The 20,077-nt window shown below is 51.3% G+C and overlaps 1 protein-coding gene across 3 annotated transcripts; it reads right to left on the reverse strand.

Moving 5' to 3' along the window:
• Window positions 1–237: 237 nt before the first annotated feature.
• Window positions 238–16,668, reverse strand: SCYL3 (SCY1 like pseudokinase 3). 3 transcript variants are annotated; one of them, XM_032998599.2, is made up of 14 exons: window positions 16,522–16,668; window positions 12,712–13,006; window positions 12,012–12,197; window positions 11,239–11,352; window positions 10,461–10,517; window positions 9,612–9,714; window positions 8,968–9,079; window positions 8,193–8,270; window positions 6,578–6,717; window positions 5,685–5,872; window positions 5,209–5,380; window positions 3,228–3,371; window positions 1,918–2,645; window positions 238–663 (listed from the first exon to the last, which is right to left on the reverse strand). In XM_032998599.2, exons 2-14 carry the CDS (start codon window positions 12,874–12,876, stop codon window positions 601–603), a joined length of 2,250 nt encoding a protein of 749 aa, XP_032854490.2. In that variant the 5' UTR covers window positions 12,877–13,006; window positions 16,522–16,668; the 3' UTR covers window positions 238–600. The 3 variants fall into 3 exon arrangements, with proteins under 3 accessions (XP_032854490.2, XP_032854491.2, XP_032854492.2); XM_032998600.2 differs by lacking the exon at window positions 16,522–16,668 and adding an exon at window positions 15,025–16,146; XM_032998601.2 differs by lacking the exon at window positions 16,522–16,668 and having other exon boundaries at window positions 12,012–12,115; window positions 12,712–12,825.
• Between the last annotated feature and the right edge of the window lie 3,409 nt (window positions 16,669–20,077).

The following is a 20,077-nucleotide window of genomic DNA, read 5'->3' on the forward strand; positions in this document are numbered from 1 at the left end:
TTTTAAAAATAATCTTTATTGGTCACAGTTAAGAGCAGAAGGAATTGGTACTTAAGCGGTTTGTGTTCAGTGGTCCTTCGCTGCACCGTTCCTAGCACCTCTTGTGCCTTCCACTGACAGAACTATATAAACAGAAATAAAGTAAATTGTACTTTCATCTTAAAATCATCTCTTAGCTAAAACATTAAAAGGAGCTATTTCTAAGGACTTGAAAAAAATGAGAGAGAGAAAGGCACGTTAACGAAGGATGTCGGTGTGACTTTCATTTATTGTCATCAGTTTTTCAGAGCAGGGATGAGTTCTGGAACAATCGCTTACACCACGCCGGGCCTCCAGCAGCACCGTCAGCACCCCCTGCCGCACCCCCCGGCTGGGCGGATTGCTTGGGCGCAGGCCTCAGCCCTGCAGATTTTGGCACAGACTGGAAAGGAGCAGCCAGGGCAGGAGATCAGGCCCCACGGGATCTTGCTGGCTGCTGCAGCAAGCGCCTGCCTTCTGGCAAAAGCAGTGCTGAGGTACTTGTCCAGGGTAGTGGGGAAGCAGCGACTTCTCTTACAGAATCCAACGCACCAGAAATTGCCTTTGTCTCTTTCAGTCCCATTACCAGGTAGTATCATCTTCCCAGTTTAAGTCCTCTTCTTCACCCCAGCCTGCAGCTTCAGCCTAGAATCACGTAAAATTATCAACATTAAGGCACAGGTACTGTACTTCTGGCCTTAGCACAGCCCCAGGAGCCCAAGCAGCTTGCAAGGGCAGAGCAAGGCATTCACCCAGAACACCTTAAGACCGAAAATGAAGTGCCAAAATTGAAGTGCCAATATCTGCATCTTTCTGTCTTAAAAAGACCATTTAACTACTGAAGGAAACGCATTAAAAACAGGAGCATCTTACAATTTTTTTCCCTAAAACTAAAGGAAGAACTGTTTGTACCAAAACCACCTCCCACGAGGAAGAGGCTGCTACAACCAAGGTGATTTCTCTCCCCCAGGGCGCAGCTGCTGTCCCGCTGTACTCGAACACTACTCAGCTGATCTCACCCCTGCACTGACCCAGCAATTCCGTGGCCCTGACTGCGCTACAGTGACACCCCCCACGCGGGGCTGAGAGCATGCCAACAGTGCTTCTGTCACACCACAGTGTGCCAGTTTCAAATGTTGTAAACAACTTCTTCACTTCACATCCGAGGCTCCTCTCCCGGTGGTACCTGCTACCCCCGGGGGCAGCTCTCTTGAGGCCAAATTAGCAAAACAACTTGGAATCAACACCTACTCCCCAATGGAGTTGCGCGTTCAGGGGAGCAGTGGTGAGTGCTGCCTCCCCTCCCAGGAAACAGAAGCGGTCTCCAGAGTCTCTGTGAGGGGGCTGGAAGGATTTACCTGCTTATTTACAAAGCTAGTCTTTGTAACCCCCTTGGTTCTCTGAAACGGAGAAACGTCTCAGCTATTCTTTCATGAAAACAAAGCACCCAACAAGCTTTCCTCTCTAATCCAGAGGTTTTGGGTTCCTGGTCCTTTATTTACAATGCCGTTGGGTTTTCCTAGAAGAGCCAGGAGCAACACTGAGCATCCTCTGTGCCCGAAAGCCCCGTTGTGTGCGTGCGTGGGGCCACGCCTGCTCAGCAGCCAGGATCCAGCCTTGTTTTACCTGTCAAGCCCCGACTCTCCCTAATGTAGCGCAGGGACAGAGCAGCAGGAGAGCTGCACTGCGGGCCCACTCGGTTACCTGCTGCCTGATAAGATGCATCACTCGGAGCTCAGCATCTTGTACGCACAGGTAAGGACACAACTGTGCAGCCGCGTGCCGTGGCCACCCCCTCGGGCTACCCACCACCCGAGGGAGCCCGCTGGTGCTACAGCCCTGCGTTGATCCTTTCAAGCATACAGTCATTTAAACCCCCCGCTGCCTGTAGCCTCTTACCTCGATAACATCAGCTGCTGCAAATTTGGATGAAAACGGCACGTTCTGGGAGGCACCATCTCTGCTGGATGCTCCACCAGAGTGACTGGGAACAACGGCCTCTGTCCTCGCTTCAGGTAAAATCACGATGGCTGAAGAAGGTTTAATGTCTGGGATCATGTCAGCAAACCAGTCCAGCTCAGGGTCTCGCACGGGTTTCCTCTTCACTTTGATCGTGAATTCTTCTCCTAGGCCAGACTCCGATGATGACTTCGACCTTTCCTGAAAGGTCATTTTTGGCAGCACAGTTTCTCCCCGCTGTTCCCACTTGCCGTTGCTCCAGCTGTTCCCGGGGCAGGACTTTGCGGGGGGACCGGGTCTGAGGCTTCTGAATTCCTTGCTCAGTTGCTGGGTACCTGGCAGAGGCCTCGGCGTTTCCACTGCATCAGCCTGTGTCACAGTGAGGCAGTTTCCTGAGGACAGTTCAGGACTAGGGCTGCTGGGCTCAACGTCATCCCAAGGCTTCTCATCTACATCCTGTTCAGCAAAATAAGGTCCCACGTTGCCCTGCGGCTCTCGGGGCTGAATTTGAATGTTCACAGTTTTCTCAGTGTCTGTCTCCTCTGGCTCACTCCAGTCTGGCCACTCCTCTGCGGCCTTTTCGGAGGTAGTCAAAGAGCTCCTGCTGCTCCCTAGCACGTTAATGCTTCCAGGAATTCCATTCAGGGGGGACTGAGTGTCTTGCTCACCTGTGGAAGGCAAAGGCGGTGTTACATACACATTTCAAGACGGCAAGCGTAGAGACGGAGTTGTGTCTAAAGCTCCTTGAGATCACAGGTAGCACCTGGCATGGAAAGAAGCCGTAATGCTGCCTGGGAAGATGCTTCAGTGCTAAGCTCCTCATGTTAGAGAGCACGGGCACCTTCCTGCTTGCAGAGGAGGGGTGTTCACCTCAAAGCTCTGGGGCAATAAACGCTGGCTGCTGATAAGCAACAGGGGACTGAAAAAAGGCCACGAAAGTAAACTGAGTCAGCCTCTGCAGCCAGAGAATCCGTAAATCTGGTCTAGCCAAGCTGTGGGAGGGGTGAAAAAGCACAGCCAAGAACCCGCCCTAAGGAAACAGGAATTCAGGGCTGGCCACCAGCAGCCAGATTCCCAAATAATGATCCTCTAGGAAGTCAAGGGTCACACTCGTTCCATCACCGTTACCTTCCTTGGTTCACTGAATCTCTTTCAGATCAGCCCATGAGGAAAATTAAAATCTTTTCCAGCAACATTTAATTTGTAGTACACTTGATTTCTAAAAAGTAAGAAACAGGGCAAAGTTTTACCTGTCTTTAAAACCAGTGGATTGTCTTGTCGCCCAGAAAGCTTCTTGACAGGTACACTTCCAGAGATGGGGAACACACTAGAATTGTTCTTCAAGGGCCGAGAGGTTTGATTTCTCTGATTGCTTAAAACATGACTGGGGGAGTCTGCAGGGATAAAAGACAAGAAAGGCCACCAAGGTGTGTTGTCAGTCTTCGTTGAAACTGCTCACAGCACCGGGACGTTCTCGTTCACAGCGCTGGCAGGCGCAGCTGCGCGGCGCACAGCGTCCCTCTGTTCCTGCCCTCGGCAGCGTTTGCCAGTGCAAAGTCTGGGCAACTGGAACTGGGGAGTTCCTGCTGATACGTTCTTTCAAGAAATACACAAGGAACAAACCGATTGTGATCAGAACAGATGCTTAAAAATAAAAAAAAAAAAAAAACAAAAACCCAAACAAACAAATGCTGTCTGCCACCTGGCTGGATGCAAAACCCCGGCTTCTGCCCGGCCTGTCCCCTTACCTGCCTCTCACAAAAGCTCAGCACTGACACTCGCAACAACAAAAAGCGTGAGCATACTTGTGCAACACAAACCCTCTTTTATGCCTGGGCGTGAGCACAGCAGCTCGCAGCAACAGGAGCCTGGCCCCTGAGGCTGTGTGCCGGCCCCCTGTCTCCCCCTGGGGCTGAGCAGGGAGGGGGCAAGCAGCCAGGGCCACGCTCTGCAGCTGCGTGGGGCTGGTTTGTTCCCCTGGGCCAGCGGCAGCAGCCTGGCACGTCCAGTTCATTTCTGGGGAGCTGTGGCGACGGTTCCCCCCGCCTCGGCCAGCAGCCCACAGCAGCGGGGCTTGGGCCGGTGCTGCAGCTGCTTCCCCATGGGCTCCACCAGTGTCCCCAGTCAGCTGAGCCCACCTGGGCCCGGAGTTACCAGCAAAGTGTGGCCTGCAGCACTGGGAAGGGCTGCGGTGAGCACACAGCACCCCCCTTCCCCAAAGGGCCCTCCACAAAAGGTACATCCTTTTAGGGGCTTAAGCAAACAGCTTATTAAAATCCTCACGTGTTCAGCTTCTAGTACTGTTTTTTGCAGGTCGTCACTCACTGTTGAGGACAAAGGTGGGTTTTTTTGTGGTTTGTCAATAGTTAAATCAGGTCTCATTTTAAATATATTCTGAAAAATAAACCTGCTTTTGGCATGCAATCCAAAAGGGGGTTTTTTACTACAGTCCACTAAAATAATGTAAAGAAAAATAATGCAATGAGCCATCCACAGATTTTAATAAAGGGTGGTAGCCTTCAGTACACACATAATCCGGAAGAAAACATTTATACTTAAATTGATGTCTATCGTGCATCACATTGAATATCTGTACGTCTGAAGCAGAACAAATGCCGACTGTTCCCTCCAGTTATAAGCATTCTTAGTTTCAATATCCAGACAAGCTTTCCCTGAGTACACTCGGTTCCAAGTTATCTAGCACGTGCAGGGACTACTGTCTTCATTTGCATTAGCTGAAAAGCCTCCTGAGAGCTGAGAAAATAGGGAAGTTCGTATTCCTTTTCCAATCTATGAATAGAAATTGGGGGAAGAGGATGAGATTTACTGTTTTTAAAAACACGAAGGACAGAGGGAACATTAAACAACTGCCTGGATAAGTACGTACGCCCTTTAGAAGGGCAGTAGTTTTTCCACCACACACACACACACTTAATCTCCTTTACTTAGAGAGATTTTTAAACGAAGAAGAGATTTAAATTTTTTTCCGTATGTTTCCTACATGTAAAATACTTTTATATAACTCTTCTTCTGATATCATTTCTGTATCTGCAAACAGCACTTAAGTTAGAATTGAAGTTAAGCTGCAAATTAGCCTTTTTTTTTTTTTTTTTTTTTTTTTTTCTCAATTAACCTGTCCACAGCAACAGATTAATCACCCAAGAAATTCTGCCTACGTTGCTCGGACAGAACGGGCAGGAATCCCGGGAGCGCTCTGACCGTATCATTTACCTTCCGGGGAGAGATCAGCAGTTTTCATGAAACTCGGTGCAGAGCTTTTGAAAATCTTCGTTCTTTCTCCACCTACAACAACTTCAGGTCCAAGGAGGGAGACGAGAACTGCTAAGCTGTGCAGCGTTATCGCAACGATAGAGTCGCTGGTGTCTCGAAGGCCCAGCAGTACCTACACGAAGAACACACCGACGTTACCGAGAACAGAAAATTCTGGGGGGGGCCCCGACACAGACACCCCACTGCCCCTCGAGGCCGCCGGGCATCGGCACAAGTGGCGCCTGTGACAGAGGGCATCGGGTTTAACAAAACCAGCCCTCCAGATCTGGATGGGGGGCGAGGGTTAGGGCTGGCACAGAGAGGAGGTTGCAAACTGTCTGTGGCCAGCACTGCGAGATCTTAACTTTAAGCTGCGAACCAACCCAAGCAGTAGGATTATTCTAGGATATACCACGTATCGTTTTGCTGTCCTTAACCTGTGGCAATATGATGTTTTTCAACTCCTCCCGAGAGAACAGTTCTGCGTAGGCATGAATGTGAGACAGCAGCACCATTCGAACGTGCTCCTCGTGAACCTCGAACAGCTTCAGCAGCACAGGGATGACGTGGGTCTGGAACAAGGCTGGCGACAGGAGGCAGCTGGTCTGGCTTTCTCCAGTTTGCTCTGGGGAAGAGAGGTGGGGATGGGAAACGGCTGCTTCGGCAGCGAGAGACAGCTCACCCAAAAGCTACTCACAGAGAAACCATCAGAGCCGAGATGTACAGTGTCACCCCGCTGGCAGGTGCGACTGTCAGCTGCCAACACAGCCTGCTTGGGCTGTCAGAGGTGGGAGGGAGGAGAGGCAGCAGCGCCAGTCCCACTGCTCGATGGCAATGGCTCTGAACGCTGAAGGTCAGGCACAAGGCAGGTACCGCTCGGCTGGAACACCAGTAGCTATTTAAGAAAAGCTTTAAGAGGGGGGAGGCCAACAGGAGGGACAGAGCTACCTGGGGATCCCACAAGACCTGCTGCACACTCCTGATGGAGGAAGGGAGAAGAGACTGAGCGCCCTTACAGAGTGAGTGCAGGGGCAGGAGGAGAAAGGGCAGGCAGGGCAGGGTGAGAAGAGGGATATGCAGTGAGCCCCTGGGAAAGCCTGGGGTGACACACAAGCCTGGGAAAGAGCCCAGGCAATTTCCAATTCTTGTCCCAGCATCAGCAGAGCAGGGGAAAGTACTGCCAACGGGGAAGCACCCCTAACTGCCCTTTGCCGTAGTTGTTCTGGTTAAATAAACACCCCTGCTCCCTTGATTCAACAGAACAACCACTCTGAATTCATTCCAAACTTGTCAGCAGTAATCGGGAAGAGAGAAAGTATTTAAAGGTCACCTTTCTTTGGACCCAGGAGATGAGGAAGAAAACTCTTGACAGCTACGGGTTCTGCAAACACGAGCTGATTGAGTAGAAGAGGCACCAGCCGTGACGCTATCAGCTCCTCTGACAAGCCAGCCACCCTGTCCAGCAGGAACCTGCGATGCAGGAGAGAGCAAGTAATGTCAAGGTAGCCTTCCATGCACGTGCGACTGTTTCCCTTAGTATCACTCTCCCCTCTTGTTGTGTCTGCCTCATCTCCTAGAGCCAGCGTCCCACTTTCTGTTCTTATTTCCTCCACTTAGTCTCAAAGTAATGAAATCAAACTCGTGTTACAACTGATGGTGACCACAGAAGTAAAAACCAGGCAGGACGATAGCTCTGTAAGAACAGCCAGGCTCTTCTACATGGAAAAAAAAAAAAAAAAAAAAAAAGAAAAATTCAGCTTTTCCCTTTTTCAGGCCCAGATGACTACATGAAAGGTTCCTTTACAGAAAACTTCCTGGGGACCACGACAATAGGATTTCCTGCAGATACTGCAGCCGAGACACCCACCACAGACAGCAGCTTTACACAGACAGGGCTGGCACCACAAGATTAATTCACCCAACATGTCTCACTGAAAATTCTCTCATTAGCAGTTTACAAGATCTGCCTCACTGGAAAAAAATTTCCAGCCTCAAGAGGTGCCTGGTGCTACAATTCCCTTATTTGCAAAGTCGCTTCTAAAATAAAGCGACTTCTAAGAATGAGGGAAGGGAGAGGTGGGTTTTTTCCAGCACGTTAAAAGAAGCTCTCTGATATTTTAGGAGTATTTTGAAACTGAGCAAGCAGACAGCCTTTGTGTAAAGCAAGAGGGGCCCGGGACAGCTCCAGCGAGGAGCTGTTCAGCAGAGCTTGAGCAGATGAGCTGTTAGGCCGAGCTCCCTCCTCTACTGCAACGCTCCGGCACGGGAACGGGCTTTTCAAGTGGTTCCTGCTTAGCCGAGGTGCACTGGGAGATGGGACAGTGCTGCTAAAGCAGGGTAGAGGAGAACCTGAATAATTTAACTTCCGCTAACAGCATCAAGCATCACGCCCCACAAAGTGCATTAACTCCCTCAGAACACAGACAATGGAAAAGTTCTTTCCTTTTTATATCCCTGTACTCCTGGGAAAGCTGCTGTGCTTGGCCCTTCAGGAGTTCAACCCAGCTGCTCGCCACCAGACAGGACCCAGAAAAGCAGCCCTGGAGCGACACATGTCGCTGCGGTGGTTCTCCAGTGACAGCAACTGGTGTGTGGCAGGTGAAGACACTGCCGGCCGCGCACAGCGTCACCCTGCAGGCTGGCGAGTATGGGGATGGTGCAGAGCCCGGCAGGTACCGCTCCTCCCAAACACCAACCCACTCACGAGAAACTGGGAAAGGGGGGAGTCAGGAGGGAGTGAAGGGTTTCCTCCCTGACGCAATCATTGCTTTGGCTGGAGTACCCAAAATATGAGAGAGCAAACAACGTTCTGCCAGAGCAATCAAAATCAACCACCTGAGGAACTACCCCTCTGGCCACGAGCCTTCCCAGGTCCCCCCTCAATCCCATGCAGCAGAAGTATTGCTGAAATAAGAAGCTTCCAGATTACAGCTCTTTCAACTTACTTGAAAAATTCAGTTTTCTCCTCCTCAGACTTTAGCGTTAAGGTCTTCAGAAAATTCACAACTTCCAGAAAATCATTCCTAAGCACAAAAACGTCAGCTGTCAAGCGCGATCCTCACTGACGCTTAAACCACCCACAACTGAGACGGCAAATCCCCGTCCTGCGTTCGGCAGAGAGGACCAGGCAGAGGGACACCAGTCAAACGGCGGTGGGCCGCGAGGGCCAGCACGGAGGGGGCGAGCAGTTACCGAAAGCTGCGCCCGCCGCAGTGCTGCGCTTCGAAGTCAGGAACTCACGGGGAGCCCTGGGCAACGCGGGATCAGCCACCGCCTGCCACCTTCAGTGAGACGAGGAGAACCAAGTGCCACCCTGCACTAATGCCACCAGCTGGAGAGGCACCGGGGCGACAGCACGCACAGCTCTGGGTGGATTATCTCAGAGCCTGCTTCCCTCCAGTGGTATCGCTAATGATTTTATTTTCCAGAGCATTTCCCGTCACTTCCCATGAGCTTGGGGAGATCCAAGTGACTCTGGGTGACTAAGGGACACACTTCTGTCACCGCTGCTGGCTCAGGGCCTCATTTGGAAGGCTGGTATGCTTTTTTAATTGTCTTCATCTAAGGACCCTCTTTATCAAAGATCCCTGTAAGAGGCAGGGATTAAGTCTGCACTTCCCGCCTGGTAAGCAACAGACCTTCACCAAATTAACACATTTGCAACATGGAAATAAGCAGTACGAAGTGGTACCAAGAGAGGCAGGATATTCCTTTCCTTACCTGAAGAACTCGTGAGACAGTAAGCCGGACAGTGGTGGACGACACTTTGGATCTGGATTCAGCAGTGTACAGCGCAAGGTTTGCTGAAAACTGGAGAGAATATCTGCTGAAACTGAAATCCAGAGCACCTACAGTTAGATTTCTCTCTCGGCACTGAACAAGCTACGTCCAGGAGTCCTCCACCCTCCCCAAAACTTATTTTTAGCTTTAGTCGATAGCAAAATTGCTCACATTTGTCCCTAAAGGAAAGGAAAACAGCATCTCTACTTCTCTTCTAAGCTGCTGGGAGCCTCCTGCTGCCTCTCAGCTGTGGTACCCGGCACCCACGCGCCCGCGACCCCTGCCGAAGCGGCTGGTGGGGCAGCACCAAGCGACCCTCCGAGCGCTGCAGAGCAGATTGGAGAGCGCTCGTCCCACAGCGGCTGGTGACCTCCAGCCACATCTGACCACGGGCAAATGCAGGAAAAGGGGAACAGAGGAGAAGCCGAAGTCTGCGTTTTAACTGGGCAAGCGTGAGGAACAGCAGTGGCCACTGAACCTGTGGCACATCTGCCGGCTGCCACAAAAGGCAAATGGCTCAGCGCACGCAGGGAACGAGCTACGGAGGCCGGTCGATAGTGAAACAAACACGCGTCCTTCCTCACCCTGATCGTTTAGGACCGTCAGGAGATTTTCAACCATTGTTCCGAAGGCGTAGGCATCCCTCGCGTGCCCATAGCTGCTGGGCAGAATTTTGAAATCTGCGGACTGAAAATAAAACCAAAAAGATCAGCAGAGCAGGAGTTGATGAAATACTTGGTAGTTTCCGTGAACGTCTGTTCCTGCCCCCTGCCATATACACTCCCCAATTCTTTTTATAGCAGCAAAGCTCCACTAAGTACACTACAAGTAGAATATTATGCTAAAAAAACCTCCACTGGGGAAGTTACAACCTGAAGGAGCAACTACAACATGATGAAATAATTCCCCAAGGAATGCACACAGCAGTTGCAGGTCAACAGCTTTCAGCATTTCTATGGGAACAGGTGATAATTAGAGAGAGAAAGAGCACTCCTTTAGCATAAGCAACTCAGAGGACGCTTAATGGATAGGAGGTGACCAACAAGTGAAACAAGGGCTGGCACGAGCTACACGCCCGTGTGACCAGGGTGATCTGGGCAGCCTCGACAACCACTCTGAAATTTTTGCAAAGCTTTGGTGATTTAGAAGCATTAAAGCCGCGACACAAAGCGTTTGAAAAATACTACAACAACCTGCTGTTCCATCTCTCCTCAGTCAGAATTCCACTTCCCTGTGCCCAACACCATCCCCAAAGCAGGGAACAGGACAGAAGAGGGGAAAAAGAGAGAGAGTAAACCTCAGACATTATCCAACAGCTACGTCCTCCCAATCAGGTGTGAGGATATAAAACCTGCGAATGAAAACTATTTCCCAACTATCACACTTTTATTTGTCGCCAGCAAGAAGTTCCTCCAGCAAGCGATGTTACTCACCATCTCCTCGCAAGGGATGCATGAGTGGTCTCGTACCGACCTGACATGACAGAGGAACTGGAAGGAGAAGAGGGGAGACATGAGCTGCCTCGCGTTTTAGCAGTCAGGTTTTACTGCCACGCTCTTTGCATTGTTGTGCACCACCACGCACACCAGTCGCGCGTCTGCCTGATCCCGTCTGAAAGGCGATACACGCCAGGGACACTCAATACAGCTCGTGAAGGATTTGTGGATCCTCTGGGAGAAAAGGCAAGATACATTTCCAACACAGTGCCAGGCTGCAGCAATGACTCTGCACAGCATGCAGCAGAAATCAAACCACAAATTTTTTTGCTAAGACCAGTAACAAGCAGTGAAGATGCCAGCAGCAAAAGCTAAGGAGTCACTTAAATTATTTTCCTTATCGATTCGTTCCAACCTGGATCTTACTGCTACACACAAAAGCTTTTTTTTTTTTTTTTTTTAATTTGCTTTTACATCAGTCCAGAGGAGCAAAGATTTCTCTCTCACTCTCCCCAGTCTCAACCCACCCTCCAGCCAGCAGTCTCCCTCAGAAAAGTAGCTGCTTTTTGGCTAATGGGGAATTAGTTTCTGTTTGCGTAGACACTGTAGTTTATAGTTATGGTGTCCTTAGAGCTAAGATTCGGGTCAGAGCTGAAAGTGAGCCAACACACTTAATAGTAAATTCAGATAACTGGAAGGACTTGGGGCTTCACACCCATAGGTGGCCAGGGGCCCTCTCCTGGGAGGCAGAGGGTGCGCTCTGCTTGGCTCTTACCTCTGGGGTGGCTTCACTGAAGTTACACACCGTTTCCATTCCTCCCAGCTTCCAGTGCCCATCCTCACTTACAAACACGGATGATAAGCAGACATTGTTATGAGTTAGGTTTCCCTAAAACATCAAAAAAAAAAAAAAAAATTAAGATAACAGACTTGAGGATAGAAGAAGTTATAAAATGATGATGCTATGTGCCAAAAAGCAGATCATTCTAAAGGTCCTTCGGGATTTTGGAGGTGACTAGAAGGTATCAGGCAGAAGGGCTAGGGTTTTAGAGCAGACAAAGCTGTAATTGTCACAGCCCTCGAAATGCAACTGTTAAATCCAGAGAAGACCTCCAACTATGAACACAAAGCCCAAAAGCTACAGTCTGAGCTGGGATTTAACTGCAGGCCTGGACACACACACAGTGCCAAAACAGGGGAGCGGTGACACCGATCTCCGACACGTGGCGACAGCTGTAAATAAATGCCAAGGCCGAGCAATCCCATCTCCCTAAAGCAAGCAGCACTGCAAGCAGATGTCCATGCATGAATTGAGAACTGCTCCCTTAATTCCAAAACCCACAGCATTTTCAATTACCCTTCCTCCTACGAAGCAGCCAATGAGTTTAGCAGTTTCAACCTAAAAGAACTGGGGGGGTGGGGGTGTCTGTCTTTTTGTGAGGAATCAGGAATGAGACAGTCACCTGGGCAAGCCCAGGTACAACGCTCTCCTGTCACATCTCGTCTGGCTCCCACCAAAGCCTGATGACTGCTGCTGGTGGTACCCACCCTGTCATGGAGGAAGATGAGCGCCAGCAACACGTCATAGATCCCCGCGCAGATTTCTGAGGAAGAGAGCGTCTCCAGGACCGTCTCCAAAGGCTTCACGCGTTCTGTAACCAGGTGGATCCCATTTGCTTCCACAGTACAAGAGAGGAAGCGCAGAAGGCAAGGGTGGCGCAAGGTTTTCAGGTGCTTCCAGGAACAAAGACATCTGTTAAATCTCATCCAAGGCATCTCTTCTGGCTGCAGAGCTTAGCCTTGTACTTTCAGCCATTTTTTCCTGCCCGAATTTAGACAGCCCATCCCTGCTCTCCACCAAGCACTCGCCACACTCACTCACTGCAGAACTTATTACCACACACCTAGACACCAAGTCTTACACAGAATAAACACTGTATTTTGAGTAGGATCCACCCAAGAAAGACTCTGTGCCTTCCATCTGCAGGAAGAGACCGGTGGTCTGCAAAGTAACGCAGATATCTCTGTCCAAACACCACTTCCCACCACTGCTCACACCGTGCGGCGCCCGACGAGCTCCGCAGCTGCCGAACCCCCTTTTCCCCCTGCACGGCAGCTGTTTGCAGCCAGGGCCAACTTCGACCTTCTCTCCTGCCCTTGCTCCCTACAAGGATTTGACCCTCATTAGCCGACTCCCACCCCTCCAAGATAAAGGAGGGACAGCCCTGACCAATCCGTCCCACAGTACCTTGGCAGCTTTATTGACCTTATCTTCGTTCTCTCGCTTGTACACGAAGACTGAAGCGAGTTTGCCATCTTGTAGCACGGCTGGGTAAATCGTGTGTCCAGTTGGCAGTGTGAACGGCGGCTCTTCTAGGGCGTAGCTCTTTAAAGCGCTGTTCTCCGAGCCCATCACTCGCAGAGTTCAGCCGTTGTAGAGGTTCTTCCCTCTGGATGACAAACAGGCCTTTGGGCGAAGGATGATTTTTTTCAGACGGCTTTAGTCCCGGCGGGCGCTGTCCAGTTCGTCTTCAGAGCATTTTCTGCAAAGGATGAAACAGCCATGAAGAATCCCCCTCCTGCCAGTATCCTCTCCTTCGGTTTAAGGACAAGAATAAAATCTCCACCGTTTATTTTGTAAAGTAAACCAAATGCCCACAAAAGGGTTCAGACCAACAAGCAAGCAGCTCTCTCTCTAGCTGTGGAACCAGGACTGCGCTGGCGTCTGTGTCAGCATCGCCACCAGACCTGAAAGAGTACAGCATCCACAACTAGTCCTTGACCTGGCTACCAAAGCGAGAATCCACCAAACCCAGGATCCAGCAACACCCCCCCTCATGCAGACACCCTGCTCCAGAGGTTCAATTTGGCTTAAGCACAGTCAGCAGTTAGGAACTGTGATTGTCACTGCCCTCAGGCAAAAGGAGCCCCCCCCCCCTTAAACACAGCCATTCCTCAACTCCCCAAGCCACAGGGGATGTCATCGAAGCTTCAGTCAGGTAACCTCCCCCAGCAGCACGCTTCTCCCCTCCCTCCGATTACCTTCTCTCCATCTGACAAATATTCCATCTGCCTGCCAACCCTTCCTTCCTCCCACAGCCTCTGTCAGGAAGAGGCTGACACAGATTTTTGTGCAGCTTCCTCGCATACAAAACTGGTAAAACAAACACGCTGATTGCAGAGGCTCTTTTAGAAAACACTGACCGAGCGTATGCTCTGCGATCAGGCTTGTGATCACAGGCGACAGGCAAGACCCTGCATACCAGTCTGTACACAGACGTTAGCAAACAATCTTTAGTAATGAGAGGAGGAGAGAGCAAAACCTCAGTTTTCAGGAAAAGTGGGGAAAAAAAAATTGCTCACCCTCAAGCATTTGGTTTGCACCTGGAGAATCGCTTTAGGGTGGTTGTTTCCAGCCGTGACCTGAGGCTTCAGGAGGGCAACAACATGGGAGTGTCTCAGCTCCCTGACAGAGCTGTCCCAGCAAAGCTGCTGCTCCAGCCCCTCTCCCACAGCTCTAGTTCAAGCCCTCCCAGGAGCAGTGCTGGGAGCCTTCGAGAGAGAGAGCTGGTCTGTTAGGTTTCCTGGCTTCTTTTCGCTACTTCAGCTAAGAATTAGTTACCTAAATGATTGCAATCTTTCCCACAAGTGTCCTATATTTAAACATGTTATGATCTGATGTTTGTATTAAATGTAAATATACCAGTTGCACAATCCCCTAGTCAATACGAGCACTGGGAAGGAGCAGAATGCTGCCTTTTAATAAGCTTCACACTAATCCCTGCTCACACATCATTTAACTGTCCTTGTTAGCTAACTGTTCTGTGACAAACAGGTAGCTACAACTCCAGCTGTGCTTCTTGCCAGAATGAGCCCTATGAACACATTAGATATGGGAACCAGAACACACGGCAGCTCTTGGTTGCTGGATGTGAACAGACCTTAACCCTCCAGAGTGTACAACACCCACTACACTCTGAAATTGTGGGGGTTTTTTTAATTGAGTTTGCGTGTCCCGATCCACCTAAAATCTAACACTGAATTAACTACAGACCATGCAACCTGCTATCATTCTCTCCCCTCTAGTGCCACGAATGCATCTGTACCTTTTCAGTGCTGACTCCTTTAATGTGACCTCTAAGAAATAAAGGGAAAGCTACAGAAGTCTAAACCGCAGCTTCCCAGCACTACACAGAGGAGCTAACAGGTGAAAAGGAAACACGATGCAGCCGTTACACACGTTTCCAAAAAGGACTTTCTTGTGAACTCGGTGGCACAAGAGCATTCACGCTGCCCCGAGATGAAGGGCTCTTCTCCAGGCGGTCCCTGGGAGCTCTGCTCTGGCTCGCTCTGGGCTAACCTTCCACACCTGTGTGCCACCGCAACGCCCGCTCCTCCTGGGCACAGCTCAGTGCATTTATCTGCATTTTCTGCTCTTCTCTGCTTTGCTTTGTCTGCTAGCTCTGCTGTAATTACTTCTCAGATGTTGCATAGGACAGCTAAAGGTATCCGAACTGACCCCGTGCCTCTCATTCCTCCAAATACACATGGACATACTCACCCGTTACAAATTTGGCTTCAGAGATGCCCACGGTTCAGAAATATCGTGACATCAGTCGTTCAGATAACTGCGATCGACTTGAGTGCCACTGCACACCAACGAGCTCCAAACAAGCATCCCCTGCTCCAGGTAACCCGCCTCTCAGGAGGAGCTACTCTCAGTATCAAACACCGAGCACCTTCCAGCGAGCAGCTTCCAACAACCAAGCGGCAACAGCAACCTGGGGAGCCACGAGCCACGCTTTTCAGGAACACGTCAGCTCTGCACAACTAACGCTTGATTTTTTTTTTTTTTTTTTTTTTTTCCACAGCACTCCAAAACACACTGGCTATTGAAACTCCAGCAGGTAAAAACATTGGTAAAGGCGTACGCCTAGGTGTGGCTAAAAGACATGGCAGGATTGTTCCGATGCTGAAGATAAACTGTCAGCCACACAACTACTCTGCGTGAGGACCACACGATGCTTTGTGGATTGAGTTATCCACATTATAATCTTTTAATGTCTTATTTTCAATAAATTGTTAACATGAACATTAGATGCAACACACAGTGCACCTTGAGATGGAGAGAAGCCTGGCAGGGAAAGCCAGAGGGACAGGTAGCTATGCACAATTTAGATTCGCTACCTTAAACGGGGTTAAGAGCTGGAATTTCAATTTAGCTTTGTGGAGTGATAACACCCCACATATGGGGTACCCACCTGAAACACACACACCAAACCCTGTCACTCCACAGCTAAGAGGGAAGCAGTTCCCGTCTTTCCACTCGCCCTGCACACCGCCCCCCACGCCAGCAGAGCCTCTGGAAGCCGCTGCCAGCGGTGACTGGAGCTTTGCTCCCGAAGGCAGAGATCTCCCAACACGGCAACTGCAAATGTCCGGCAGCGCCACGACAGGCACCCACTCAACAGGCGACAGCCTCTCCGGGAAAGGAAGCGTGATTTTATTGCACCTTCCAAAGGACAGTTCAACCCCGGACACCGGCCGTGGGGAAAGATCACGCGTGTTACCACGGAGGGCTCCCCGACAAACACCGGCCTAACACCAGCTGCCGGGAAAACGCCGCTGCCTACGCCGCACTCGGCACAACTACAGCCACCAATGCAGCATTTCCTTTTTTTTTTTTTCTTTTTTTCCCGAAAAGGCGAGCTTTTGCCCCCACCGCACCGCACCGCACCCCCCCCCTTACCCCCCCGCCGCGCGGAGGGAGGGCAGTGTCACCGTTTCCCGAGCCCGGGCTGGCAGGATCTGTCCCGAGGCACCTCGCCGGCAGCACCGGGGGTGGCAGCGGCTGCAGCCCGAGCTGCCTGCCCGGCCTCGGCGGGGCCTGAGCGCCCGCGGCCCGGCCCCGGCACCCCGGAGCAGCGGGGCCCGGGGCACCCCCGCCCCCGCCGCCCTCCGCCATTAGCCCCCGCCACCTTCCACTACCCGCCTCCGCCATTAGCCCCCTTCGCCCCCTGCCCTGCCCTGCCCACCCCCACGGACGCCCCCTCCCCACCTGCTCCCCGCCGGCCCCGACCCGGGTGGGGGGGTGAGGTGAGGTGAGGGGGGGGGGGGGGGCGGAGGGGGAGGCGCCTCCTGGGCCCCGCCGGCCGCTCCCTCCCTCACAGCGCGGCCGCCGCCTCGCGCTTCCGGCAGCGCCGAGTCCGGGCGGGCGGAGCGCCGCCCCCTGCCTTGCGCGCCCCCTAGCGGCGGGCGGGACGACGCGGGAGGGCGGGGCGGCAGGCGCGGGGGCGCGGCCCGCGAAGCGGCGGCGGCCATTTTGGTTGCGGGCGAGTCGTCCGTCCCGTCCCCTGTCGTCCCCCCCCCCCCCCCCGCTACCCGCAGGCCGCGGCCGTTCCGACAGCCCCTCGGGAATCGCGACAGCAGCTGGGCACCGGTGTGAACCTCAGCCCACCCCCCCATGGGCCCACGCAGCGGCCTAGCTGTCGCCCACCAGCCCCGCCGCTCGGTGCCTGAACCGCCCTTGGTGTGTGGGCGCTGCCTGTGATTTACGGGTCTCGGGCGCTTGGGGAACAGGCGTCCCCCCCTCCCGCGGGCGCGCAGCGCGGCCTCCCGCCGCCCGGCCTCCGCCTAAGCCAGCTGATTTCCTTCCACAGTTCCCCACGCGGCCGCGACAGGGGCTCCCACCAGCCCCAACGCGGGGCGGGCGGCAGGGCCGCAACCACGGACGCGAGGCAGGTGGTCTGCCAAACACGTCGCCCCGCGCCTTCGCTTTGGTGGTGCGACCCCTGCATCACGAGGAGATCCATTTAATGCCATTAAAACTAATTGCTCTCTCCGCTGCGGAGTAAAGTGACTCGGGGGAGAGATTTCACGGGAGTATTTTGGACGGCAGAACGAACGTTGAAAGGAATTCCTATAGCGCAGTGGGAGGTCTGGGCTTTTCACACACTATTTTCATATCTCCAATGTTATTCCAGTTTCATGCAGCGCCAGGGCGTGAGGATGTGGTTTGCTCAATCATTTTGAACCTAATGCTGCGAGTGAGCAGGGCTCAGCAGCACACCCCATACCCGTGGCCTTGTCTAGACAAAGATTTAATGGCAACGGCAGTGTGTTTAACAATGGTGGTCTAAGCTGTGCTAACTCCTTGGCTTTCTTTAGCAACTAAACTCCACCAGTTCAGCCTCTATTAAATTTTGTGCTGTCAAATCTGGCAAGAGTGTTGTAGAGCGTATCCTTTAGCAATACATTTCTCCCCCTCTCCTTTTCTAGCAAAGCCTTCCAGTCCACGCCTGGAGCGTGGACAGTGCAGGTAGCTCCCAGAGACACAGGTTTGCTGGCCAGTGGCTCATGTATGCTAGAGTCCCTTCAGCACAAGAAAGCCACAGGTATCCAGACAGAAAAAGGGATCCCCTGAGATCCACACCCAAACTGCATTCAGTTAAGCTTCATGATCTGTTTAGGCATCCAAAGAGGAAGGCTTTCTTCTGCGACTGTGTGCCAGGAGGTCTATAAGCTGGCACGTCAGGGTTAACAAAGGGGCAGGGTGCTAGGAGGAGCCCGCTTCTCTGGCAGAGGGATATATTGGCAGCTGGATGTTCTGGGTCTTTTTAAATAAAGCAGAAAGATCATGCAAGGAAGAAGGTGCCGGAAAGTAGAATAGGTCATACAAAGTATGTGAGGCAAAGTGTGTCACATGTGGGGTAACGCAATCAGTACAGGAACAGAAACTAAAATGAAGTTCAGATATGCCACCTCCCTCTTTCCAAGGTAGGAAAGTTCCAAAGTCTTTGGCCCAAATGGGACAGTCATGCCAAAAGATCCTGGCCCCAAAGTGCAAAATAAGGGGAACTGTGAACATTCCTCATCACAGTTTATTCGAGGGTCTAAGCATAGACTTGTATGTCCTCTGTGTGTGTGCGTGTGTGTTTGTGGCAGAGGAAAGGCAGAAGATTGGAAGATCTGAACAACTGCAGGTAAAGACAAAAAATTCTTAAGAACTGATTTCTACTCACAGCACTTGGCTCCAGCTTCAGGATGTGTTGTAATTCATATGGCTCTCAGAGAAAAAAAAAAAAAAATAAAAGAGCAAACTTTGGCTGTTCTGCATCATTTACGGTGTATTTACTTTGCCGGACTGCCTCTGTGGAGAAGCACTCCTTCCCTTTATCTGCTTTTCCCCTGCGAGCCCATTGTTTCATACAAACTGAAGAAGTACGGAGGTGCGCACCCTGCTCGGGGCCCTGTCGCGCCAGGTGCTGTACAAACACACCAGCTGGGCTTCTGTCCTTCAAACTGTGCAATTTGCCTTTCCTAAGAACAGCCAACGTAGGCTCCTCCGGAGAATAACTCAGGACCTAACAAGGTAGATGTGAACCCCTGTCCTTCTCTTCTCAAGGGCAGAAGAAGAAAGAGTAGACAGGGCACTAGCAGGATTACAGAGCTCTTAGCAAGTGCCTCATTAGGTTTGTAACTGGTTATTTATTTAAGTCCATTGGGCAAGAAAAGATTGGTGTAGTGAAGACAGACAGCTAGTAACTGTAGAAGAAGATGGAGCAAAAAGAGCACATCTATGGAACAGAGCCTGTGAGGTCTAAAAGGGCAGCTGGGGAGCCCTGTCCAGCAGATGCCGGTGCAGTTGCTACCTGTGCTGTAGAAATGTTCCCCAGCTCTTCCTCTTCCAGGCCACAGGGCCTTTGGAAAAGGCAGAGGGAAGAAACAGGGCTGGGGGGTGGTGCCCCCAGCACCACCCTGAACTGCAGCCCACATCTTTTCCAGTGATGTCCTCCCGCTGCAGTCATGTTACCACTAACAACAGTAGCTTTTTGCTGCTAAGGGTATTTCTCAAGCACTCAGTTTCTTAATAAACAGAAGTGGGTTTCTCTTTTTAGGGGGCAGGGACCCCAACATACCAACTCCAGAAAAACCCGTGCTCTCATTCAGGTGGGTTTCTAGACTGACTGGTTGCAAATGTCACCTGTGAAATACGTGCAGCTCTGTCTTCCATCACCAGTGCAGGCAGGCAGCTCCAGTACCTCTCGTGTTGCCTCACAGCTCTCTCCTTAACCTCATAAAGACAAAAAATGAGCAGATCACAACACCTTAAAGGGCTAACAGTTGCATCAGTATGTCAGCTTCACTGTATTTTATTTTTCTTGAGGATGGTCACGGAAGGAACGAAGGCTGTAGCTACTCTCAGTCTTTTCCCATGAAGAGTAGACAGCTGAGCTCACCAGTGGCCTATTACAGGAATTCCATTAAAGAACCTGCCAGAGGGGCTTCAAATCTCTTGTATATAAACAGAGCTTGTCCTGCTTATTCCAGAAGAAGATACATCTTGTTCCTGTTTCATTTAATCCAGAGTGGATTAAATTAAACAGAATCATGGCAGTCTTATTTCAGAATGAAATGCACATGTTAAACTGTTACCAGACAGCTCCACGCACACACTGATATTTGAAAGACTTTGAATCCAGTCCTTCATAAGCTCTCTAGGCCAAAGGTATTTGTTTACTTTTGATTTTCCCCACCCTCTGTTGTCCTAGTAAGCTCCTAAATTCTAGTGTGGTACAAATAATTTCAAACAAGATCTTAGGCTGCCACATTAA

The sequence above is a fragment of the Tyto alba genome, unplaced genomic scaffold (assembly GCF_018691265.1).
Source record: "Tyto alba isolate M040663 unplaced genomic scaffold, T.alba_DEE_v4.0 Super-Scaffold_1000006, whole genome shotgun sequence".
NCBI lineage: Eukaryota > Metazoa > Chordata > Aves > Strigiformes > Tytonidae > Tyto > Tyto alba.